At 45.8% G+C, this 26,281-nt stretch overlaps 1 protein-coding gene across 2 annotated transcripts; it reads right to left on the minus strand.

The window, feature by feature from the left end:
• Positions 1-672: 672 nt before the first annotated feature.
• On the minus strand, positions 673-26,281 carry PRPS2 (phosphoribosyl pyrophosphate synthetase 2). Of its 2 annotated transcripts, none has more exons than XM_031445944.2 (8): positions 26,057-26,281; positions 20,331-20,514; positions 12,836-12,934; positions 12,014-12,138; positions 5,945-6,118; positions 4,950-5,109; positions 3,136-3,242; positions 673-1,924 (listed from the first exon to the last, which is right to left on the minus strand). In XM_031445944.2, the coding sequence occupies exons 1-7, from the start codon at positions 26,176-26,178 to the stop codon at positions 3,150-3,152; spliced, it is 957 nt and encodes a 318-aa protein (XP_031301804.1). In that variant the 5' UTR covers positions 26,179-26,281; the 3' UTR covers positions 673-1,924; positions 3,136-3,149. The 2 variants fall into 2 exon arrangements, with proteins under 2 accessions (XP_031301804.1, XP_031301803.1); XM_031445943.2 differs by having other exon boundaries at positions 3,102-3,242.

Genomic DNA, 26,281 nt, shown 5'->3' on the forward strand with positions numbered 1-26,281 from the left:
ATATGAAGTGAAACACTTCTGGACATACGTGACGCCATTAATTACGTCTAACTATAAAGCTGGTGAAGTGTGTTTTTTGTGTTTCCATCTCTCCATTTTCTTTCTCCCTTCTAGTACATTCTACCATGTTCCACATTAAGCTGTGATCTTCTCCAGCAGACTTGGTTTTAGTTCTTTATATTTCACTGGGATTTTTAAGACAAGATGCTGCCACTCTCAGCATTATCCACACTTTGAAGCTGAGCTTTATTGGAAGAACCATAATTAGAAATTTACTTTGTCCCCATGAGAGTAACTTAAAGCATCACCAAACAGGTAGTTGTTTTATGGGAGCAGGAAACTCTTCTTGGTGCTTCTGAAATCAAAGCACATGAGAAACTTCTGTGGGGCCTAAGTCTGGTCAGCTCCCACCTATGGATACTGAACACTCCTTTTCTGATGTGTGAACGTATGGTACAATCTTCAGTTTTACATGAAAACATCTAGAATTTTTATGTGGCACAGCTATTGTGCTTTGAGGCAAGGAGAAATACCTTCAAAATGGAGAAGAGCTGATTTCAATTAACTTCTGGCTTTTCTGCAATTTTATATGCTGGGCTATAACCGTGAAATAGCAAACATGTCGAGGACCCCATCAAAACACATCATTCCAGACTGATGCTACACACTATGGAAGAAAGAAGGAGCAGGATTTTATTGAAATGTGTTAGTAGTGTTGGAAGAGCTTCAAATCCTATATTCTAAACGGATGCAAGCACCACCAAGGACATACTTCCTGAATCTAGTCGGCATATTTACCAAAGGAGAATTGTAATATGAGTCTCTTGAAGTTGACGAATGTAATTTAAGTTGGAAGCTGGGCAACTTTGGTATATTCATATTTCTGGCTCCCGTTTTTGGCTGGATGTCCACGGAGTCGACCACCATTCAGCAGAGTCAGACAGGACCAAGATATTTGGTGGTTTCATGTAAATGTCTCCACACAAGCAGCAAGGGATGCCCGAGTTCTGGGATTAAGCCACTCTCCAGGCCGTCTTCACCATCTTTGTTGAACTGAACCATCCAATAGTTAAGGTCTACAACGCCACTGCGTAGGGCTAAGTCTAGTCTAGTTAGTTGATAAATGTACCAGAAGTACTTTAAAATTCAAAAGTGGAGCTAAATAACCATAGACACAATCAGTTCTTTGAACAGAGATGACAATAGTGATTTTTATGTCTATCAGAAGAGCAGTATTTTAAAACTAGCTCTGTATGTTAGACTCTAAATCTTAGATGAAATGATTACCTTCCAATCAGCTGGTTTTAGTCACTGTCAACGTGTCTACACTTGGAGGCCAAGCCATCTACCTGTGCGTATTCATAACTACATTTTCATTTCTCTATGCATAGAAATGTCGAGAAATACAGATATCACTCATTTGTCAAAATAAAAATTATATACACCCAAATAGGCTCTTTACATATCTCAAATCAACTCTTTCCAGATATAATCAGTCTGTATTGCATAGTTGACCTTACCAGGCTACACTCTCATTTTTTTCTCAAAAGCCATGTTAAGATACAGCAAAATGCTAGTTTCTGCAATGACCAGAACGCTACTTTTCAACTTCGACTCAGCCTCTGCTGTAGTTAAGTCTGAAACCTTAAAGACTGCTATTCAAGTCTGTTAATGACTTAAATAGATTTCATTTTTTCCACCCACAGAATTTAGATCAGAGAATTCATTCTCTTCAAGTTTGGAGATCCGGCAGAAGAGAGAGATTCGTATTTATCAGTCCTGGGCTTTGTCTGTGCAGGCACATTTTCTTCTTTGGGGGCTGAAGCACTCGGCTACCAATGGGCACACAGGAAAATTCAGATTCGATGCTTGCCGCCCGCCACAAAGGACGGGGGCATCTCACTCAGGAGTTGTTCAAGGCCATCTGTGGATAACAAATTGTAGATAACAACCCTCCCTCCACATCACTGCTGGGCCGCCACTGGGCCAGTAACTTAACGGAGCAACAAGTGTCTACATTTTTCATGTAACAGCTTCAGTTAAAACAATCAGTTGCACAGGAGACTTGCTGCTTCTGATTACAAAAGGTAAAAGAACATGAGATCAACACTAAAGGAAATAATGTTTAAACATGTATTTGGGGGCACTCACAAAAATCCCCCCCTTTTTTAAGTTGAATGCCAAATAGTGATCAGACTAGTAAATCTGAAGGGACTTAGGAAAGAGGTCTTTGGGTGGAAAGCCACCATGTGAACCTATTGGAAAAAAAGGCAAAGTAAAAGCTAGAGCTAAAAACAGGACGTGGAAAAAAACCCAAGACAGCAGGACATGAGGTGTATCTGGGATGGACAGACAAGAGCATGAACGTGACAGCGAGCTTGGAGACTGTCTCTAAACAGTTTCCCAATCAGATCTACTGCTGAACGAGACTCTGGAATTTTAGAACACAGTAGTTCAGGTACATGATCGTTACGTTTCTCAGAAGCAGCAATAAAAAGAAACACAGAACTACATTGCCTCTGATATGTCTAATGTTTACCAAAAGGAAATGTGCCAGTGGCCATCTTAGGCAACATAAAATTTGGTCCAAATTAAGCATAATAACCAAAATGGTTTATTTGAAACCTGATTACTAAAAAAAAAAATTTCAAAATTCAGAGTATTAAAAATTTTCTAAGGTTCACGCAGAAGTAAAAAGCTAATTCTCTACAGGGGTTTACCCCAATGTCCATAGGCATTATTAGTTTCTATTTACACAGAGGTTTTAATGTGAAGTGACCTTTGGCAACCCTGAAATCTATAAATTAAGAACTTCCACGATGGAATTATATACTTGAAAGTTGTGGCCTCAAAGTACTGGCGGAACAAAAAAAAAAAAAAAAAGGTCACCCATCAAAACAAGTCAAGATGACAAAAATATTTCTCATTTAAGACTGTGCACTTAAAGATCCAATAACCACCGCCCTCTCCACCAAACAGGAAATAAATGGCCATGAGCTTTAGAAGGGGAAACAGCGGATCGTGGATTATTCAGAGATCTGAGGCTTTTGCATGAATATAACGGCGCAGTCCTAAAGCTAAAAAAAATCAGACAAACGCACGCATGTCAGAAGCCAGAGCAGGCTCACTCCACACCTCACATCCCGGATTTAGAGGGGGACGTGGCTGAACAGGTAAGACACAGATTCACCATTGTGGGTTCTTCGGATCGCCTCGGCCAAGATCATCGAAATGTCAATAACCTAAATGCCAAGGAAAAGACAGAAAAGGGGAGAGGAAAGTGCGACATCTTAGTCATGTTTAATCAGAAACTTCCAAACCAGAAAGCCGCGAAATGATTTCTCCAGCACATGAGATACACTATCAAACCCCCAACACCCGTTTCTTCTGAGAGGACAGACAGTTTTGGGTCTATCTTCAAATCACAAGCCTGTACGGCATCCTGGAAGTGAGATTTTCCCACGCAGATGCTTCAGAGGCTTTTCAGGGCCGTGGACAACCAGAGAGATCCTTTCCTTGGGGCGTTTGTTGTTTTGAAATTAATTTTACTCAGTCATTATGTGGGAGGTTTTTCTCTCTCTCAGCTACTGCAAACGCAGGGACTGTGCTGTTTAAAAGCACAGCTGTGATCACCTCACTCTGGGGTCAGCATGAGACCAGCCAGAGGCAGTACATAAATGGATGGGCACGGCTGTGTTCCAATAAAACTTTATTTACAAAAACAGCTGGTGGGCTGGACTGGGCCTGTGGGCCTTAAATTGGCTGACTCTCAACTACTGCTCGTCAGACATGAAAATCTAAGGCACGGCTACTGTGACCGTTCTTGAACGTGTCTTATCTCCTGGTGCCAAATGAACTGTGCTGTTCTCGGATGGATGAGAAACTGATCTTCACGCTCTAATGATGGGGATGGAGGCTTCTGGTGATGAGAGGACTAGCCACGCTTCACCAAGACAGAAAGGCAAAATGGGGATGCAAACCCCTTCAACTTATTTCAGGCCAGTTGGTCTCAAGTGATCATCATCAACTCCCCGGGGTCCTCCCAAGTCAGGAGGGGCAGGAGGGATAAAGCTTGGAGATCCTCGGCACAGCCCAGCTACTCCTTTGTTTTCCTCCCTCATTTTTAAAAATTGCAGCAAATTTTATAACATAAAAGTTGTCATTTCATCCATTTTTAAATATACAACTCAGTGGCATTGATTACACTCCCAAGGTCGTGTAAGCGTCACTGCTGTCCATTTCCAACACTTCTTCGTCACCCCGAACAGAAACTCTGCTCCCATTAAACATGAACTTCCCGCTCCCAGGCTCCTGGCAACCACTATCCTGCTTTCCCTTCCTATGATTTTGATTACTCTAGGGCTCCCAGATATGTGGAACCCAGTTAAAATATCATATATTTGTCCTTTTGTGATGGGGTTCTTTCACTCAGCCTACTACTTTCAAGGTTCACTCATGTTGTTGCGCGTATCAGAAGTTCCTTCCTTTTAAGGCTGAGGAATATTCCATTGTATGAGGAGACCACACTTTGGTTATCCATTCAGCTGTTGGGGAACACTGGGTCATTTCCACCTTTTGGTTACTATGAAGAGGGCCACTAGGAACATTCATGTACAAAGTTTTGTTTGAATATCCATTTTCAGATTTGGGCGTATAACCGTAGAGCTAACCTCGTGGGTCATATAGCGATTCTGTTTAACTTGAGCACGACCTGTTTCTTACCATCTGTCTATTGTGGTTTTATTCACTTACTGTTTCTAACTTTGACCCCTGGCGGCCCCAGCCTTTCCCAGAGATCTAACGTGTATCATACTCTCCCTTTATGGGAAGCTGTAACCTCTGGCAACATCTGCCTTAGCGAGCAGTCACACACACAAGACGTGATGCTGTTTCTCAGGATCTGAGGCATGTGCCTCACTGCCCAGCTCTGCCAGCAATATAACCAGTACCTGAATCTTGGAGCAGTGTCTCATTTTGTCCTCTTGCGGAATAGTGTTTGTGACAACAACTGCCTCGAAGGCAGCATTATTTATTCTGGAAATAGCTGGCCCAGAGAAGATCCCATGGGTAAGGATAGCATAAACTTTGGTGGCTCCAGCTGAGAGTAGCCTGTAAAAGAGAAGACAAAAAAATTAAGCACACACGGATATTCTTGAGACATCTCCCTTAGTGTGAATTTAAAAACAATAGTGTATGCCATAAAGGAAGATACGAAACCAATTTCGTTCACATTTATCAGCCTACAACAGGATCTTTTAAGGTATGAGCTGGCCAAACACTTTGTACTCCTTAAAGCAGTGATTCTCAACCTTGGCGTTGGGCCCGGATAATTCTCTGCTGTGTAGCACATCCCTGGCCTCTAGAGTACCACCCCTCTCCTCAGTCGTGACAACCAAAAATGTCCCCAGACATTGTCAACTGTCTCCCAGGGAACAAAACTGCCCTTGGTTGAGAGCCACTGGTTTAAACCAATGAAGCCAACATATCAACACGTTGACATCCAATCAATAGAGAAGGTTGAGCTATTTTATACTCTTTGTTCTGTCTTGGAAACCTGCTCCTGGTGCACCCCACGTCAGACAGGCCACAGGACAAGGGTTCCACAGCCACACACGGCTGGGCCCCAGAAGCTGAGGAGGCAGAAGGAAGCAAGGGCCTGAAGAGACTTTTCCTTTTGTGCTCAGTTTTAGAAGCACCTCCGCTGACCTTTTTTAACACTGGAAGTTCAACCTTGAAAATAAAAACCAAGCCATCAAGGAGCATGGCTTTTTCCTACCAATGCAAAACAAATGGGCCTAGAATTGACTTTGGTCTGAAAAACTACTGCTAAGCCATCAGTAATAATTAGGAAAAGTGAGGTCGGTTTTCAAAAGCTAACATTTTCTCCTTTCTTAGCGAGATGCCCTAACACTCCCCACTAAACCATCCCAAACCACCCTCGTACTTGTCCGCGGCATGGCAGATGGTGCCACACGTGTCGGCCATGTCATCCACGAGGATAGCCACACGGTCCTTCACGTCGCCCACAAGAACCATCCGGTCCACTTCATTCGCCTTCTTCCTCTCCTTGTGAATCAAGGCAAACTCCACATTCAACCTGTCCGCAATTGACGTGACCCTGCGCGGAAACACAGGCGGATACGTCGAATACTGTCAATACAAAGGCACCGTGTTCTTCCCAGCTGTGTTTTAGGACTGCCGTAACCAGCCACACTTGGGATGATGCAAGAATCAGGCCTCACCTGCAAAGCCAGGCCTCGTCTGGGATACGCATTAAGCAACCCATGGGGAGACACGTGCCAGGGACGTGGCCTTGCACTTGCGGCGGCCGGTGAAGGTGGTCGGGGAGCCTTGACTACAGGCTAAAACTCCTGGCTAAGGAGCTGACACTCAGTGGGTTAGCGTTCGTGGGTACCTTTTAGAGTCAGGAGCACAACTTCAAGCAAGTGATTTAGAAACTACTGTCTGCTCAGCCTGGGGAGCAGCCGGTGGGGACAAGGTCTAGGTAGCGCATCCACGCAATCCGTAGGCACGTGACAACGGGGTTGGATGTACTCGAGGCCTCCAGAGGCTGTGAATCACAGTCCGACCCCTGCCCATCTACAGCAAATACTCAAAGCTCATCAGCTCAGAAAGGCCTGCGCTGGCAACAGAAGGACAAGGAGGTAGGCCAGGCTTGCTGGTGAGCCCAGAGCATTCTGGAATTTTCCTGCGAAGAGTAGACTTCAATGATGAAACCAGCACAACATAGCACCATTGACGTGAAGATTTTCCTAGTTTACTTTCTAAAGTAACAGCCACGCATTATGCAATTCAGCTAAAATAATGTTTATTGAGGGACCGAAACATATACGCTCATACACCCCAATTTAGTACACACTGATCAGACGATACAGCCTCTGTATGCTCTTTAAGTCCTGGTCCCAATAACTGCGTCCTCCTCAGGTGGCGACCAGGAACAGCATTCCATGGGTGCCCTGATCAAGCAGAACGCCACCAAGTCTCTGAGAGAAACTCACTTTCTGGGGCCAAGGGGGCTGCATGAAGGCGAGTGTGTATTGCAAGCTACCCTTGCCTGCTTCTGAGAACATTCCACAACAAGTATTTTCTTTCAATTGTGGCAAAAGAATTGTGGTTAAAAAAGTATGAATATATATGTATGTACATATGTATAAACAGAATTTAAAAGCTGACAAAAATTTTGCCCTGTAATCACCTTAAAACATATACCACCATTTACATGCTAATTTTATAAAAAATTAAACCATTTAAACTTCAATGAAATAAAGCTAGTTTCTCAGAATGCAGGACAGGTTCTCCCAAGAGAAGACTTTCAAACACCTTACAGATGTACATATATATGAAATTTTGTGCTTGTTTATTTGTAAGGACTAGGGTGATCTTTGTGTGGCAGGGCCCTGGTCCACAGCCCCACATGGGGAAGCACCACCATTTGGGGTTGAAGTTCAAAGCCACTCAAGGCCAAGCTAACCTGTGATCACACCTCCGCAGGCCATCCTGCTCTAAGCCTGCGAACAAACAGACCAGCAGGGGGCACCTGTGAGGGAAAGAAGCAGAGCGACGTGGTTGTGGGGGTGGGCACGGGCCATGAGTGGGAGTCCCAGCCACTTCAGGTATCCAATGGTAATGTCAGAAGCAGAAAATAAAGGAACAGATCCCTGCAAAAAGCCCCATGAGTTGCTAGAATATTCCTATTTCTCAACAGGCTACAACTCTTCCATGTTGGTAACTGAGACTTAATACCGATTCCTAACATACGATGTTGAGACTATGCGTCACATTGAAACCTTGGGCAGAAAAAGCTAGAACAAAAAATACATAGTTTTATTTTTGTTTCTTCTGGATAAATGATTACATTCTTTCCAAAAGTAAAATGAAAGACATCAAATCTGAATTACTTAGTTTCACCAACTTCCCAAACCACCTTTACATTACGTTGACTGCCTCAACAGTGGTGTTTCCTCCTAAAGTTTATTTTCTCTGCTTCTGAGACTATCCATGAGTGACCTCTTGTGGTGATATTAAGTTTTCTGGCGATATTAAATTTTACCTGGAAAGAATCAAGGCTACAAGCTTTTTCTTAAGGCAACAAGTTCAAATTTGTCAGCTACATACCTGTTTTCCTTGGTGAAATAGGACTTTTTACATCAAGCGAAGAAGCCACAGATAACATCAGCTGCATGTATCATGTGTTACCTGCGAGGCTGTTCAGTCCGTTGGGGAACAGCTTACTCCAGAATATGAGGATGACAGAAATCGACAGCAAAAAGTTGGTGGAACAGGAAAGCTGACAAAAAATCTGAAATGCACACCGCTAAAAAGCTTGCCTTTCCTGGTAGTCTGAGTGCAGCTGCTCTGAAGGGGATGTGAATAGAACAGCTTGTGGCTGCTGGCCATTTCCTCTGGCTAGTTGATTCTGCATTTTTTAAAGCAGGAGTTGGCAAGTGGATGGGGGTGCCGGGTATATAACAAAAGATGGTATTTTGAATCAGTGGGGGAAATGGGTTATTTCATAGTTTTGGAACCATTTGATAGCTGAGGGTAGGGGGAGAGTTGGATTCTTAATTCATTCTTTATTCCAAAACAAATTGCAGATGGAAGAAAAACTGGAACATTAAAAAGGAAAAAGGAAACCCTTAAAACATACGAAATCATGGAAGAACAAGAATGTTAAGTAAGGGTGAATCCTTCATAAACCCAGAAGCCATAATGTGAAAAAGAGCTATGTATCACTACATAAGAATGTTTTAAAAAGTCCCACAGAAAACAAAAATACAAAAAGGAAAGAACTAAAAAACTAAAAAATTATCTGCAACACACACGAGAGGCAGAGATGCACTTCCTGACTGTGCAGAACTCTGAACATAGCAGAGGAAGAGGCTTCCAGCTGACAGAACAGGCAGAAGGTACGAACAAAAAAATACATGTGCTGGAAGAGGGCTCGACCTTACGCACAGCAACCGGAACTAACAGGAAGAGACCCCATGTACCACTTAGCTGACCGGAAAGCGAAAGAAGCCTGATAAATCAGCAGTGCGAGCAAGGCCGTGCACAGTCACTGGCATCCACACTTGGGAATGTCAACTGGTCCGAGTGTTTTTCAATTGAAGTGTAGCTGATTCACAATGTTGTGTTAGTTTCTGGTGTACAGCAAAGTGATTCAGTTATATATATATATATATATATATATTCTTTTTCAGATTCTTTTCCATTATAGGTTATTAAAAGACACTGAATATAGTCCCCTGTGCTGTACAGTAGGACCTTGTTGTTGATCTCTTTTATATATAGTAGTGTGTATCTGTTAAACCCAATGGTCTACCTTCTTTGAGAGACCAAATCGTGCCCCTGTCTACCAAATCGAAACGGCTCATGCCCTTTGACTCACAAGCAGCAGTTCCAGGAACGTGTCCTACTTGCACATGGACACAGAACGTGAGAGTGGGTGCAGTGCTGCAGGCATGTATTTAAGAGCGCCAACCACAGCACCGACTAAAGAGGAACAGGAAACTGGTTAAAGGAACTGTGACATCCGCACACAAGGGACTATTACCCAGCTGTGAAAAACAAGAAAGCAGATCTACTGCACAGCTGTGGAATTGTTGCCAAGACGGAACACATTTTTTAAAAACTCAGTGAAGAAGTGTGTGTAGCATAGTCTCATCGGTGTGAAATTAAAAGGGAGATATGTGTGAGTAACAAAATTCTGACTGTGGAGAAAGAGAGGCCTCTCAAGAAGGAAATAGGGAACATCACTCTGCCTGAAGTTTTGCTGAGAACATGTGTATCTTTTTAGACTATATATAAAATGCAGAGTTGGGATAGGAAAAGAAAAAGCCACACAAGTTTGCAGAACCTATCATTCTTTTGGCTTGTTAGCTATCAAAGTAAGTTTTTCTCGTTAGAAAAAGAAATAGGCTTGACACTCAAGTCATGTGCTGAATGATCCATCCACATGAAGCGCCCGGAGAGGCAGCTCCGTAGACAGAACAGAGATTAGTGGGGGCCAGGGGCTGGAGGGAGGGGGAGTAGGGAGTGACTGCTAGGGGTTACAAGTTTCCTTCTGGGGTGATGAAAATGTTCTAGAATTAGTGGTGAGAGATACCTCACTCTAAATACACAAAAACCACTGACCTGTGCCCTTTAAATGGATGAACCAGAGGGATGTGAATTCCACCTCAATAAAGCTGTTCTTAAAAATAAGTTACATCTTATGCTCATGCTCCTCTCAGCCCACATTTTCACTTCTAAGCTCCGAGCAGGCCAGTGGATTCGCCACGTTTGAATGCAGACCCCACCGTGCGACTTCAGTAAGCTTCCAAGTAAACTGCAAGCGCTTCTGGTGGAAATTCCTCCACATCCCCCTGCTGTGTGAAGCAGACAACACTCGGGGTGCCTGCACTGAGAGGTGTGCTTTTGAGTTCAACTCTAGGTCCCTAGCTTGGTCGCAGATGGATGACAGATGGGCGTCTGCACTGTGAAGATATCCCCAAGCTTAACGGTCACCACTCTCCCGTGACAGGTTTATTGGTGCACACCTAGAAGCTTCCTTGCTTCCTCACTGGACTGGTGGACAGAACTCTCTTTTCCCCTCTCCCTTCCTGACGGAGGCCCCTGCCTGGGCATTAAAACTCCATCCCACTCTTTTTCCCTCCCCAGAGAGCAGCTGTGCGGTCCTACAAGGTCACTCTGAGTCACCGAGGCTCAGCGTGCAGTAAAGCACGTTGCATCAAATCGGCATTCCATCTCCTCCCCGTTTTCAACCCTCTGATTGCTCCTGAATTCCCTGGGTCTCTGCAAAGCCTGGAGATGGGCTGCTCAGTACTGTCCTCATGCGAGTCCATGTGCCTGCACGCGGATGCTTTTCATGCCATGTCAGTTTCTGTCCAACATCCTCATCTCATAGTCTAGTGATTGTTCCGTGAGCGCACGGCGTTGGCTGCCGTGTTATCTGCAGGCGCTGGCTCCCGGTGGGCTGCGCCCCCTCGGCTGTCTAACCTGGACTGTCAGGCAGGAGGAGGGGAGTGCTTACTGAACAGCTGGGCTTGCAGGATTCTCCCTCTGCGGCGGCTTTGCAGCCTGAGGCCAATTTTTACGTGAATTTTCCCAGCATCGGGACCCGCGCACCAGGGGGAGAGCGCATATCGCACCGCACATCTGCCCGTGGCACAGACCCTTGCTCTGAGCTCTCACGGGTGGCTCCCTTCCCCTCGCGCTCAAAGGCCCAGGGAAAGATGGGCTTTCCTCCTGGGCTGCAGGGGAGGGGTCTCCCTGTCATCTCCCTTCTCTCCAGAGGCCCCTGTGTGGGCATTAGCACCCAAGTCACCAGCCTCTTCCTGGACCTGACGCCCATCCCCCAGGCTGCCTCCAGCATGGCTGTGGCCTTCTTTATTTTTTGGCCACAGATATTTTTCTCCTTTCTTTCTTGCTGTTCTGAGGACACAGATTTTAAAATTCTGTTCTATTTTGACTTCCATTTCTAAGTGTTTGTTTGTAGCAAGAAGGACTAGCTTTGTCGATAGTGTTGTTAATTAAGAACCTTATTTCTCAAATGTGCTCATTGTTTTATAATCAGAAATAAAAACTTAAAAAAAAGAAGAAAAACAAGTAAAGAAAGGAGGGCATAGCTCAAGTGGTAGAGCGCATGCTTAGCACACATAAGGTCCTGGGTTCAATCCCTAGTACTCCTCTAAAAAAATAAATAAGTAAACCTAATTACCCCAAAATTAAAAAAAATTTAAAAAAAAAACCCTAAGTAAAATATATCCTTTGCTGAAAACACATGTGTGGATGTATTTTCTCTCCTGAGCGATGACATGTTAACAAAGACGACGGCTCTCTGCTGTGGGGGTGAAGCCTGCTGGCTACTTACTTGCTCATTTGCAAAATCAACTGTTAAGTAAGTTAAGACGTGGTTCCTTATCTAACACAGACGAAAAGGAAAAAGCAGTCGGCGGACACAGACATCCGCAGCGTGCCGGCGGCGCGGTACCTCTTGGCTCCCCCTGCATCCGGGGAAACAATGATGCAGTTCCTCCACTCGGCGATGTTCTCCCGAATCCACTGCAGGACGGCCGGCTCCGCGTACAAGTTGTCCACGGGAATATCAAAGAACCCCTGAGGGGAGAAGTGAGTGTCACGTTATCGCCAAGTTTTTAAAAAGATCATCCCTTTCATGAAATAAAATTTAATTCTGTATTCAAAAGAAGCTCTTTTAACTGACTCCCTTTTCTTAATTCTAACAGAATTCAATCAAAAGATACATATGTTCCGGGAGTAAGTTTCAGTCCAGTCCAGTATCTTTGCGGACATGGTCTGTTATCTTACGATTGCCTACATCCTGGGGAACAGGAGGATGGCTTTGTAGGGCAGCAGGGGAGGAGAGGTTTGCTGTTTCTAAAGCACCTTATCAGAAGTCAAATACTTCACCATTCATTCTATCACAGAGTAGGCCCAGGATAATTTGGCCTGTTTTTACAAATGAAGGAACTTAAGTTATGAAGAGTTTAAAGAACCTACATTACGACTCTCCCATTCTAACTGTTTTCCAGAAATTGAGATGGAATTCTAGTTTCGTATCAGGAAGCCATTCCCACTCCTCCAGAAGTGACTGCAGGCAGGATGGTGGTTGGATTCAGATCTCAACATTAAATTATATTTCTGAGTTAAGAGGAAAATCTGAGAGAGTCACTATACACAAACTTAAAGGAATGTTACCTCCTTTGAAAATTACTTGACTTAACAGAGAGTTAGGATTTTACCACTTCCATTAAGCCCCCACCACAACCAAGGACAACAAAGAAAATGCCAGAACCTGGATCTGAGAGGCATGCAGGTCCATGGTGATGATGTGATCCGCCCCCGCGACCGAGAGCATATTGGCCACAAGTTTTGCAGAAATCGGAGCACGACTCTAGAATAGAAAGGCATGGATTTTCTAACAGGAAGAGAGATGGGAAGAGATGGAGACATTCAAATTCCTCCCACTAAGATTTACATGGGAAAGATGAATCACAGCTGCTGTATTACACGTGAAGAAAATCAACATTAATACCTAACAATTATTAAACACTTTGATAATTTAAAGAATTTAATTATTAATATAGCTACATGTTATAATAGCAAAAGATCTTCATCCCATTTTATTCACCAAATATTTACTATTTACATCAATTCCTTTGAGATAACACGCTTGACATCAAAGAAGCAAGTAATTAAGCATACCTACCTGTAATATCACAATTTAGATCATTCAAATTGTGACAAGTGTGTAGCATAATAGGGACCGAGAGAGAAAGTGAGAGTGAGAGAGACACACAGACCAGCATGAGGGACGTCGCTTTGAAAGATGCTGGTTGGGAGAGGCCCCTCTGCGGAAGCTGCTTTCAAGGCAAGGACAGCAGAGGCGGGGAGACTAACGTTCCAGAAAGAGCGGCACATGTGACATCACGGAGGCCAAGCGTCACATCCTGGGACTGAACAAAGCCTAGCGCAGCTGCAGGCAGTGGTCCAGGAGGGCGGGTGGGGGCACGCCCGAAGGGAGGAGGCGGGGGCACACCCTGCAGAGCACTGAAGGCTCAGGCCAAGGCCCGTGCTTACAGACACGCTTCCGCACTACCGCACTACCGCTGAATGCTGTTACAAATTCAACAAAAACCGGATCGAAGAATGGACACCTTAAGGTGATGGATAATTTGCTATTTTGAGAAACAGACGCAGCCGGACAGTGTGCCCTCTCTGAAGTTACCTAACTTGTCCATTGCTTTCCCTTCCACACCGTAAATTATGGACAGTGACTGTCCACACCCAAACAATCCCAGGGACTTCGCAGACATGACCAGACGCAGGCAATGAGCTCAGCATTTTGCTGTAAATAGTATTTCAATCTACCACACACACACACACAAATGCAAGCTTAAGAGAAGGTTTCATGCAAACTTACACTATGTTGTATGTCAATTATATCTCAGTAAAGCTGAAAACAAAGATTTCATTCAAAACAGTAACAAATAAATGATCCCTGTTAAATACACACACACACACACACACACAGAGTATGTTCATGTAAAAACACACACAGGAAGTAATTATATCACAATGGTAACAGATTATTTTTATTTTCTCTAATAACACCATTCTTTTCTTAAAAAGAAACCTATTACTTTAGAAAAATACACATATATATGCACACACACACACACGCTTCCCCCCTCAACACAAAGAATGAGAGGCAACATCCCCAAGTGTTAACAGTAGATGTTTCTAGAAAGCTAGATTCTGGGGAAGGTTTCCTCAGTTTTTTGAATTGTTCAACCCTCTGAACTGACTACATATTATAACTCATGTCTTCATCGTGTAATTCCCTTGCTCTGTTCCACGCTGCTTTTGGCTTAGAAAGCCCTTGCCCCACGGTGGCTCTAGCTACTGAGAACTGGACTGCCTCCCCCTACCCCCAACATCGGCCACAAGGCAGGATCCTCCCCACATCGTGTACCGAGCCTGCGCTCTCCCTCTTTTGGAGAACGCTTGAAGCCTTGCCCTCCACAGCCACACACCCACCTTACCCTTACCCCGACCCCATCCCCACTGAGCCAGTGCGTTTCATCCTTCAACCTGGTTCCAATAACCCAACTTTAAAGCACCTCAAGAACTTCAGAGAGAAGTGATCTGTCCCTTCTAAAGGGACAGAGCATTTGGCCCCCACCATTAGGGACCACCTGATGCCACCTGCTGACAGAATGACACCAGAAGGTATTTTGTGTACGGTGTGTAGTCGACAACTAGACCATGTATCCCTCAAGGGCAAAGAATTGGTTCTGGAGATTTCCCCATCACCTGCAGCACCCAGCTCTGTACTTTGCATACGATAGTTCTTTGATAAATATTTAATAACAGAATCTCTAGAACACCAAGTTTCTGAGGCTCAGTCATTAACCTCACTGATGGTGAGAATTACTTAGTCTAACAAAATTCCAGGCCAATTAAAAGAACAAATCGATCGCTGGGAATTACTCACAATACTAAGCAATTTGGGGCTCTTCCTATAATTTGATAACCTCTAAAAAGATTCCTCCATTCTCATCTTTCCATGACATCGAGCCAAAACACAGGAGTCATTTCTAAATTCATAGTTTCTGATCTCCTCCAAACTCTGTTTTCAAATTTGGATTTTGTACTGTGTTTCACTATGTGGCTTGCAGGAAAGATGATCCCCAAGCTAACTGACTTGACAGCCAGTAAAGAGAAAAATCAGTATGGCATTTCGGCGAACCAACCAGTCCAATCATGACAGAGACTCTCCAGATAGTCCAGATCTTACTCTCAATGTGTCAGATGCTGCCCTGTTCCAAGCAGAAATGACACAAGCTTTCACAATTTCCAAGGTTATAGAAATTCATGTCAGCACAACAGCCCAATTTTTCCAGTTAAGAAGTAAAAAGAAACAATTTTATCATTGAAAATAGAACATAACCTTGAAAACTTTGCAAAAAAGCCCTAAGTCCTCTACCCCCTCAAAAGCAGTTCTTTCCAGCTGTGCCCACTTCATACTGTTACTACCAGGGGACGAAATAAGCAATTATTGAGCAGCCACCAGAGCAGGGGGCGGGGGCCGGGAACTGCGGCCCCGGGGACAAGCCAGCCCGTGGTCTGTTTTTCTACCAACCTGGGAGCTAAGAATGGTTTTTACGTTTTTAAGTGGATGGAAACCAATCAAAAAAGAGCACTATTTTGTGACAGTTGGAAAGTATGTGAAATTTCCATGCCCGTAAATAAAGTTTGATTGGGACGTGGCCACGCCCCTTCATTAAATATGGCTGCTCTCACCAAAATGATGGAAGTGAGTGATTCCAACAGAGACCCTGTGGTGCACAAAGCCTAAAAAATCTGACACCTGCCTCTTTCGGAGAAAAGTCTGCCCACTTGTGTATTATAAGCTAAGCACTTTCTAAATAGTAGTAAATACTGCCTTTAACTCACCGAGGAGGAAACGAAAAGACACAAAGGACAAAGAGCAAATAATGACACTAAAAGTCAAACCTGAGCCCACTTGATTCCAGAGTCGGAGCCCCAGAGCTCAGACCACCCTGCACCATGCCTTGTACAACTAACACTAGATCGTCATCACTTTTCCATGTTAGTATTACAACGTGCTGATCACGAGGAAACCTTTCCTTCACTGTCAGGAGTTGTCCCTGGTTTCTTGCACATACAAATAAAGCCAAAAACCAAGATTTTACGGCTGTCCAAAGCTTACTTACAAAGAAGCAGGGAGATGCAACAAGCTCTGAATATGGTTAAAAGGCTCTAGCTTTTTCTGGGCTTCTCCGCCAGTAACTCTAAGTAGATCAATTGCAGGGAATTCCACAGTGTCTTAGACACCAAAGACAGTGCAGTCCTACGGGGAGGAAAGGCCATGAGAAAGTCTGGGGGGCTTCCCACGGATCCTCCTGGGGGCCGAGGAGGAGAATTTCTTTCTGATCTCATAGGACAAATGTGGCCCATGACTTCCCATCACGTTCTGACACTGCAGGGCCTTTAGCCTATCTAAGTAAAGCCAAAAAGGACAAGAAGTGTTTTCCCCCATCACTCTGGGCCTCCTCACTCACCCTTGCTGGTAAATGACTATGCTCAGTGGCTCAGGCCCTTTCTCTTAAGTGCTTACTAAACCCTTTGTTACCCTCACTTCAACTGTTTCCTGATACAAAGGCAAACCACTTGATCTAAGGAAAGAAACGAATAGTTAGAAAAATTATTAGCAGCAATTTGAAAAATACAAAGGCACACCTCAATCAACAGACAAAATTAAGGATTTCCCTTTCGACCAGTGTGGTGAAAAGAATGGAAGTGCCTCTCCTCACTATAACACGAGGCACCTTGACTACACAGACAGGTCAGAGACAATAGTGCTGGGACCATCGACAAGTCCCGGTCACCTCCAAGGTCAGTCCCAAAGCGACAGGCTATACAAAAGGTGGCCGTGAGTCAGACTCACCTGGGACAGTCAGGTAGACACTCCCGTGGCATACTTACTCATAGAATCCCCTTTCAGGCTCTCAAGTATCCTGACTTAGACGATAAATGCTATACGAATGACACTATCTCAAAGTCTGAGCTGTTCTTAAAAGACTCACTTATTCACCCATCGGTGACTTCCTTCCAGGCCCCCTGGAGTGGGCTGATCTCAACAATCTCAGGTCCCAAGCCCTGGAACCTGTGCGGCTGTTACTTCATTTGGAAAGAGGGCCTTTGCAGATGTGATTAAACTAAGGATTCTGAGGTAAGAAGATTCTCCCAGAGGGCCCTCAGTGCTGGCATATGTATCCTCAAAGAGGGAGACTGCACAGAGACCAGAGAAGAAGGCCCTGTGAGGATGGAAGCAGGGGTCGGGGTAATACGGCCTCAAGCCAAGGAACGTGGCAGCTGCCAGAAGCTGGGAGAGGGCAGGACGGACCCCCTGTAGAGCCTCTGGACATGGCGGGGCTCTGTCGCACCCTGATTCTTGACTTCTGCCCTCCTGAACTGTGAGTGACTAATTGCTGTTGTTTGAAGCCACCCAATTTATAGTAACCTATTACAGCAGCAATCGGAAACTAATACAGCCCTCTGTGATATCTTCCTTCCTATCAGTTTTCTCCAACGGTCAGGTGCACGATTTCTCAACTCCGGATTCCCGCTGCTGCTGTCTGCGCAGTCTCTCAGCCGCTGCCACATCCTCGCTTCTGTGCTGCTGACGATGAGCATCTTAGCTCTTCCATCAGTGCTTCAGTTCAGAAAGTCGTGGAGTTGTCTGATCGAGTTAAAAACTAAAAGCGGCTACCATGCTATTTCCAAGAAACACACAGCCAAGTGACTAAGAAGCAGTGAGAGGAAGGAAAGGAACTGGTGCTCAAAATGGCCCCAAACGGAAAACCCACGTAAACATCTGACAATAGGAGCACAGATCAAGAGAGGGTCAAATGAAGCGGTTCCACAGAACAGTTAAACCACGAGGGTTCCGAGAGCTCTGGTCAGTGCAGTGGAGGGGCCCGGAGTCACATCACGTCCCTGTGGGGGCAGGAGACCAGCCACACGGACAATGCCAGCTTCTCTCTACAACGAAGACTTCACTATAAATAAACAAAAGAAACAAAGCCTGAAAATACCATCTTGGAACAAGAGGTAACTGCCAGTCAGATACCTACAAACCAAAAATGCAGGCTTCTTGATATTTGAGTCAGTTAAAAAGAAACTTAGGGTTACAAACCATTGAACAGTGGGAAAGGGCCATTTCATAACAAAAGGAGTAATTTACTGAAGATGTAATTTATCAAATATCTTAGGGCCAAATGCAAAAGCTACTAGAAGTAAAAGGAAAAGCTGATTACAAATTACAGAATACAGAGTTGACTAAACCTTCAGTTACACGGAAGAGAAATTATAGCAGAGCATTAGGTCCTTTTTGACACTGACAAGGGTGAAGATGCTAAACAGTCCATGGAAACACACAGATGGAGGAGGAGCTAAGACAACAGACTATACTGATGGGACCAAATAAATACATTGAAACTTAGCAGCTAAACATGCACATAAAACTTTCAAATCAAGTTGACACTGAAAGCCACTTAGAGATGACAAGTGGGAGGGCGTATGCTTCACAGGTGGGATCAAAGGTTTTGGCGACCCACAAGCTGAAGCCAAGTCACAAAGTGACACACACACACACACACACACACACAAAAACCCCTCTACCTGCCACACACATGAACATTTCACGGCATGTGGCCGTTATATGAAATTCACATTTCCGTGTCCGTAAATCATTTTACTGACATACAGCCATGCCCGTTTATTTACATATTGTCTGTCTCTGAGAAACAACTATTGTTCAGGAGTTCCCACAAAGACCATAAAGCCCTTTACAGAAAAAGTTTGCAGACCTCTTCTAATGTATACAGTGGATCCTATTTCAAGTGCAGGATGGGGTTCTGGAGATCAAACTTTTAGTAAGAAAGTAACTGACCATGCTGCATTCAGCCTGGGGTCTGAAAACCTCACCTGAAGAAGTTTGGCACTAAAATTTACGGGGAATTCAAATCTATAAAAGGGATTTTTTTCCATATACAAGATCTTATGTGCTGTTGAAAAAATTGCGTTGTTTCAGAAAATGAATTATGGAAATAAATGGAGGTGAACTGGGAAAACCTCTCATCATCAGTTACCACATCACAGAACAGCAGTGTCTGGTAAACTGGAAGGATTCACACGGAACCTACTGAACATCTACTCATAAAATACAGGACAGCTTGGAGAGGGGTGAATGGTATCCCCAAAACTCACGTCCACCCAGAACCCCAGGCTGTGACCTCATCAGGAAATCGGATCTTTGCAGATACAACTAAGGTGAAGATCAAGATGAAGTCATTCTGGATTAGGGTGGGCCAGGACCGTGCTTTTATAAAAGAAAGGCCACACAGAGGCACAGGAAGGCAGCCACGTCAAGGCAGAGGCAGAGATGGGAGTGATGCCACCAGAAGCCAAGGAATGCCAGGGGCCACCAGAAACAGCAAGAGGCAAAGAGGCTCCCCCAGAGTCTTCAGAGGGAGCGTAGCCCCGCTGACACCTTGACCTCTGACGTCTGGCATCCAGAACTGCGAGAGAGTACACTTCTGTTGTCTTCAGCCTCCCAGTTTGTGGTCATTTGCTATGGGAGCCCTAGCAAAGTATTACAATCCCCTTTAGGGTTCCCTCCAACCCTGACTTTCCTCCAAGACAAAGACCCCATCTTCTTCAATTTCTTCTAGAAACTCACAGAGTCTCCTACAGTGTTAATGTTACAAAAGAACAGTTCAACAGTATTAACTTCATTCCTCTTGGGAGGTTAAAAGGAGATAATTGTATACATTAAACTCAGTATCTTGAGGTAAGTGTAGACTCCTACGCAGCTCTAAGAAACAAGGCTGAGGTCCAATGTGTTCTCGCCCCAGTTTCTTTCCTTTCTTTTTTCAAATGGAAGTACTGGGGATTGAACCCAGGACCTCATGCATGCGCACATGTGTGTATTTTGTTCTATCCACCGCCACAAAGATACACAACAATTTCATCACAACGACTACAGTGATGGTATTTTCATCCTGCAAAAATATGCTCTATCTGTTTCTATACCTACAGATATTAACGCGATGGCTGGTTCAGAGACAGATGAGAAAGCTCCGTTACTCAATGAGTACAACAGAAAGGAAACCTTTTCCAGGGACTGCGGGGTAAGAGGTGAGAAAAGAAATGTAGATGTTGAACCAGAGCAGCTTCCTCCAACAGGACCCCACCCGTACCTTGTCCTTCTTGTCCTGCCGGGCGTAGGGGAAGCATGGGATCACGGCGGTCACCCTGGAGGACGACGCGATCTTGCAGGCGTTGATCATGATGAGGAGTTCCATCAGGTTGTCGTTGATCTCGCCGCAGCCACTCTGGATGATGTAGACATCCTCCCCCCTCACACTTTCACCAATCTCCACGCTAGGGAAAAGGAAGATGCCACTTGTTAATATCAAAGGAGCGCTGCGACCACCCCCAGGGTTGGTGACTGGCCAGGACCTGGCAGGCTGTAGTCCTCACGGCTATGAGTCGTTACCCTAGAAGGAGACAGAGCAAAATCAGCAAAGGGAAAAAGCAGACGGGCGAGGTCTGGGGAGACCTGGTGCCAGCTTCCGGGAGTCCTCCCCCCGTGGAGTCAGAGGTCTTCTTAATTCCCCCAGCAATGAGCTGTCACAACACACGTGAAGTGCTGCCCACAGGGAAGCTCCTCAGAGACTCGGTGCCTGGGGTTTTATTGGGGGCACATCACGTAGGCACCCTCTGCTTACCAAGTCCCCAAATTTCAGACTCCCAGGGACTCAGTGTTAGCCACATGGTTTATACAGTTCAGCAACGAGCCATTCCACAGGGGACGGTGGGAAACCTTGCAAAACCTAAGTTCCCAGGGGTCAGCCGAGGGCCACCTTGCAAAGTGGCCTTTTTCCTCTGTGAGGGGATCTCATCTGCTCTTTAGAAATTCACCTCGGGCCTGTGATCTTAACTCTTTTCTGCAAAATACTGTATTTTAGTTTTTTACTTCTATTAACGTTACCTATACATATTGCTTAGAAAATTCAAATCATTCTGTATGGCTTGTAACAAACAGCCCAGAGGCAGCCAATTTCAACTCTTGAAGATAAACAGCTAAAAGCTGTATCAAGTCCCTCACTCACGATTGTATTGCTTCACTTTGATGTTTCATTTTCAGCATCACGTGTGAGGATGAGATTTACCTCTGCCTCCTCCGGGTACCACCATCAGCACTGCGGGCAGCCTGCCCATCTCCATCCTGCCATCCTCCCAACGTAGGTCAGGATTTCTAACCAAGTCTTAAGGCTACATTTTAACTGTGTCAATGCCATTCACACTCAAGCCACGGAGTCAGCTAAAAGCCAAGTTTGATTTCCCTTTTATGCACAGTTGGTTTTTTTTTTTTTTTTGGTCTGTTTACCCTGGAGGAAAGTATCCTACCTTTTCATCTGGGAAGTTTTCTACGTACTGAATACAGATGGCAGTCCTGACGCCTGGGTGACAATCTAAACCCCACGATGTCAGAGGCCTTGAGGGGTCTCCCTTTCACCGTCCTCCCCGAGCTGGCTGACCCAGGTTCTCCTTCCACCCGTGTACAGCTGCCCCCGGGGAGCCCCTCCACTCCGCGACTTCCCACCTTCTGTGCCCCATCATGGGGTACTTCCTTGTTCTGCTGATTGGTATCCTCCAGTAGCTTCTTGAGAAAGAGCAGGTGGGCGCTCAAAAGTCTTTGAAAATTGCTTATTAGAAAATTTCTGTGCTTTGGGTGTAGAATTATGGGTGTTCAACATGAGAACAAGCCGGCCCAACGTTGGCATACACACGTACACAATTATCCGCATTCCTCCTCCTGCCATAAGCCAATTTACCCAACGGTATTGTTCTATGAAAAGAGCCAATTATTTCTCAAGAAAATTTAAATGCCAGTGACATTTGGAATACCACAGTCTATCAACAGAAGCTTCTACTTAACTTCAAGTAGAATTAGAAGACGAAAATGACATGTTTCAAGCGGACGTGATGTGAAAATGAGTTCTGATAAGAGCGGGTCATATTCTCACGTGTGCTTTGCTACCGATGGAAAGAGAACGATGCCAGCCTCAGGATGAGAGTGAGACAGACAGCAGTCTGTGTGCTCCCGCCTATCTCGAGTGCTAAGGAGCTCAATGTAATTTTTTTGTGAGCGTCACAGTGACCATGGGGTGAAGTCAATTTGGAAATCGCAGGGCCGACCATCTACAGCCCAGGAGCTGAGAATGGTGTGGTAGGCAGAACAATGACCTTCCGGAGGCGTCTCTGTCCCAATCCCCAGAACCTTATGTTAGTTTACATGGCCAAGGGGAAGCAAGGTGGTAGATGGAATTAAGGTTACTTAGACCGCTGACCTTAAAACAGAGAGATTATCCTGGATTATTGTAGTGGGCCCAGTGTCATCACAAGGGTCCCTAAAAATGGAAGAGGGAGAGAGAAGAGGTTGGAGAAAGATGTGAGGACAGAAGCCGGGTGAGACGTGCTCTGTTGCTGGCTTTGAGGATGGAAGAAGGGGCGAAGAGCCAAGGAATGCGGGCAGCCTCGAAGAGCTGGACAAGACCAGGAATGGATCCCCTCCTGGAGCCTCCAGAAGGGTACGCAGGGACCCATGATGAACTTCTCCCCTAAAGAACCGTAGATGGTAGCGACAGACCAGATGTGGGCCCCCAAAGCCTAAAATAACCACTATCTGGCCCCTTACAGAAAAAGCCTACCAACTCCTGGCGTTATGACTGTTTCTCCCCCAAATTTCAGCTTCTTTGGCCTATTTTTCCTCAGGAACCTCAATCTTCATATGACTAGCAGTCCAGGGGAAAATGGAAAAATACATCCGGTCACCATGGCAACTTTCCCCCCAAGCTATTCCTGCTTCTACTCACAAAGATGGTCATGGCTGATCTTTATTCTGAGTCTTTCAAACACTGTGGCCAGAAGGCGGCATCCATGGGCTGTTCAGACAGAGGCTCTTTACTGATCCCGAAATAAGAAGGCTGATGAGTTTATCTGAGTCAACAACGAATGGGTGTGGTCATTAAAAGATGGCCACAGACTCTAACACTTTTCCCACCAACAAGCGCGGTCTGCGGGGGAGGGTACAGCTCAGTGGTAGAGCGTGTGCCCAGCATGCACAAGGTCCTGGGTTCCATCCCCAGTACCTCCATTTAAAAAGTAAATAAATAAATAAATAAATAAATAAATAAATAAATAAAAGAAGCGCAGTCTCTGTCCCCTCCCCCCGGATCTGGGAGGACTCCGTGCTCAGCAGCACAACGTGACCAAAGCGGTGACGCACCAGATCTGGGGCCCGGGCCTTAACAGTCTGGCCTCTCCCACTTCCCATCTTCTGGAATCCTTGGGCTTGGACCCCAGCTTCCATGCTCTACTAAGGAAGCTCCAGCAGCCCTGCGGAGAGGTACTGAGGCTCCTAACCGAGCTTCCAGGCCCAAGCTAGGGCCAGCTTACCAGCCATGTGAGTGAGCCATCTTAGAAGTGGCTCCTCCAGCCTGTTACCCGTCCCAGATGCCACCACTGGGGCCTGCCCAAATTGCAGGTCTGAGAGTCAAATCAACAATTATTGGGACGATTTATTACACAACAGAGAACCAGAACTTGGGGTCATACAGTACAGCTAAGGACCCCGTGGGCAGGTTAACAGACCAGCGTGAAGTGTTACCACAGACTTTCAGATACCATCATCAATGCTGTCCCATCGTGGGATTTCAGTGGTCTGTTGTAAAGCTGGGCCCAACAGCTCCCTGCAGAGCTGAAATGATTTCGAGATGAGAAGGTAAAATCGCAAAGCTCTGTGTCCGATTAGGTAGTGTTTTTAAAATGGGGAATGGGAGGAGTGACGACCAGCAGACAGCAAACCAGATTTCTGGTCCTGGCTCAGGGAGATTTAGCAAGGGGCCCCTGACCTGAAATGAATCAATTCTCTCCTCCTTTTGCCCTTCTGTTTCTCATCTCCAGCACCACATGGTAAAAAACTGGATCAGTAGCACAGTACCTGGTACAGGGGGGACTGTTTGTAAAAATCAGTCTCTGGACCTAGACAGCTCATGGGAAAGAGAAAAGTCAGCCAGTTAACCTTTTACAGTCTAGATATTAAAAACACAAACTGTAACTATATAAGCTATATATATATATATATATTGCTTTTATATTCTATATGCAATATATACTAAGTACATATACAATGAATAAACATTGAATATATGTATTCAATACATATATTGCATGAGACAATGTAACTTCACACTGAGTAGTTTTTGAAACCTCATGATTTCTAATTATCAAGTGGTACTTATAAAAATACTCAGAACCAAATAAAAATTTCTCATTGACTTATACAACACCAACTCCTGAACAAAAACTGTGACCTCATTTATTTTTTTTTTCACTTTTGTTGCAGGGGCAATTAGGTTTATTTATTTTTTTATTTAATGGAGGCCCCAGGGATTGAACCCAGGACTTCATGCATGTTAGGAAGACGCTCTGCCACTGAGCTATACCCTCCTCCTCTGAGCCCATTCCTCTTAAAGCTACTGAAACTCAGGACTGGCAAAATGCTGCAGCATTCAAACCAGATCACTCTCCTTCTCCAGGGCCCTAGACATCCTTCGAGGCTTCTGTATTCAACTCTGCAAAGTACAATTCTTCAGCTGAAAGACACTTGCCTTAATACCCCCTGATACTCATTCACAAGTGTTTCTTCACTTATACTATCATCAGGGCCATGCAATGGTGATTTCCCACCTGGAAGAAGGGTTTCACATAACAGCAAAACCATCTTCTCTGATATGTAATAATACACCTCCCTCAGTATCCAAGCAATCCTTACCTAACCCATGATCATCAAGATTTTCTCCCGGGAATGTCCAGCTTTAGGTTTTACGGTTAGGCCTATGATCCATTTCAAGTTAATTTCTGAAATGGTGGAAAGTATGGCTGGAGTTTTGTTTTGTTTTGTTTTTTTGCAGCTGTCAACAATTGATGCAGCACCACTTGCTGAAAACGTTGGCCGAACTGGATCTCTGCCAAAGATATCAAAATGATCAGTAACTGAGGACAGCGGTAGACATATAAGTTAGAGGAGAATGCGATCAACTTGAAATTAGTCAAAGAGCTCCGTGGACTCAGGCAAGTGGGAAAAAAAGGAGCCACTGGCCCAGCTCCTGAGGGGGCCACCAGCCGGACCTCAGTGAACAGAGGTGACCACTTCTTGTGGACCTCAGACACGGGTAACAGTTACACTCAAGCCACTGCCTTGCTGCTGGAACCCAGCAGAGTCCCATGACAACGAAGAAGCTGAAATAACAAAGTCCATCATCTCTGAAGCAGACAAGTTAAAGTTGGCACAAGGGATCCCAGCATGTGTGCCCTGGAGTTCGCAGGCTCTTTAAACCCTTTGCACAACCACACCCTCGGGATACCTCAGAAGTCTGCACCCTGGCAGCTCAGGACTGTCACCTGGGAGCTTTTAAAACGCCGATTCCCAGACCTGGGATCAGAACCTCTGGGGCAGGGCGGGGAAGCGGCATTTCTCAAGGGCCCCAGGCGAACCCAGCCCGCAGCCGGGGCTGGGGACAGGGGCGGGACGTTCCCCAGGGCGCCCGGGGTTTGGGATGAGCCCGGCAGGAACGCGGACCGCGGGCCGAGCACGCCCAGGGGCGTCCCTCCCCGCGTGCCCTGCACCGATGAAGTTGCCGCCGGCTGCGCCCACCTCTCCCTGAAGCCCTGCGACCGCCCCGAGGTCGCTCTTCCGGGCTGGTGCCGCCCTCCTCGGCTTCTCCCGGACGCCGCGGCGTGGCCGTCCCGCCCCGGAAGGGGGAACGGGCAGCCGTGGAGGTGGTCCCGGGCAGGCGCCGGCCCCGGCCCGGCCCCGCAGCCGCGCGCCCAGCGGCCTCCCCGGCCCGGCCCCCACCTGGTCTCCTGGTTGCTGAACTTCTTGGTCACCACCTTTCCCAGCTCCAGGCCCAGCCGGTCGGCCACGCGCTGGGACAGGTCCTGGTGAGAGCTGCCGCTGAAGAGCACAATGTTGGGCATGGTGAGGCGCGGGGCTCGGAGCGGCGCGAGGCGGCGGAGGCGGCGGTAGCGCAGGAGCCGGCGGCGAGAGCGGGAAAGCGCGTCTGGTGGCCACAGAACGGAG

Source organism: Camelus dromedarius, chromosome X (assembly GCF_036321535.1).
Source record: "Camelus dromedarius isolate mCamDro1 chromosome X, mCamDro1.pat, whole genome shotgun sequence".
Classification (NCBI taxonomy): domain Eukaryota; kingdom Metazoa; phylum Chordata; class Mammalia; order Artiodactyla; family Camelidae; genus Camelus; species Camelus dromedarius.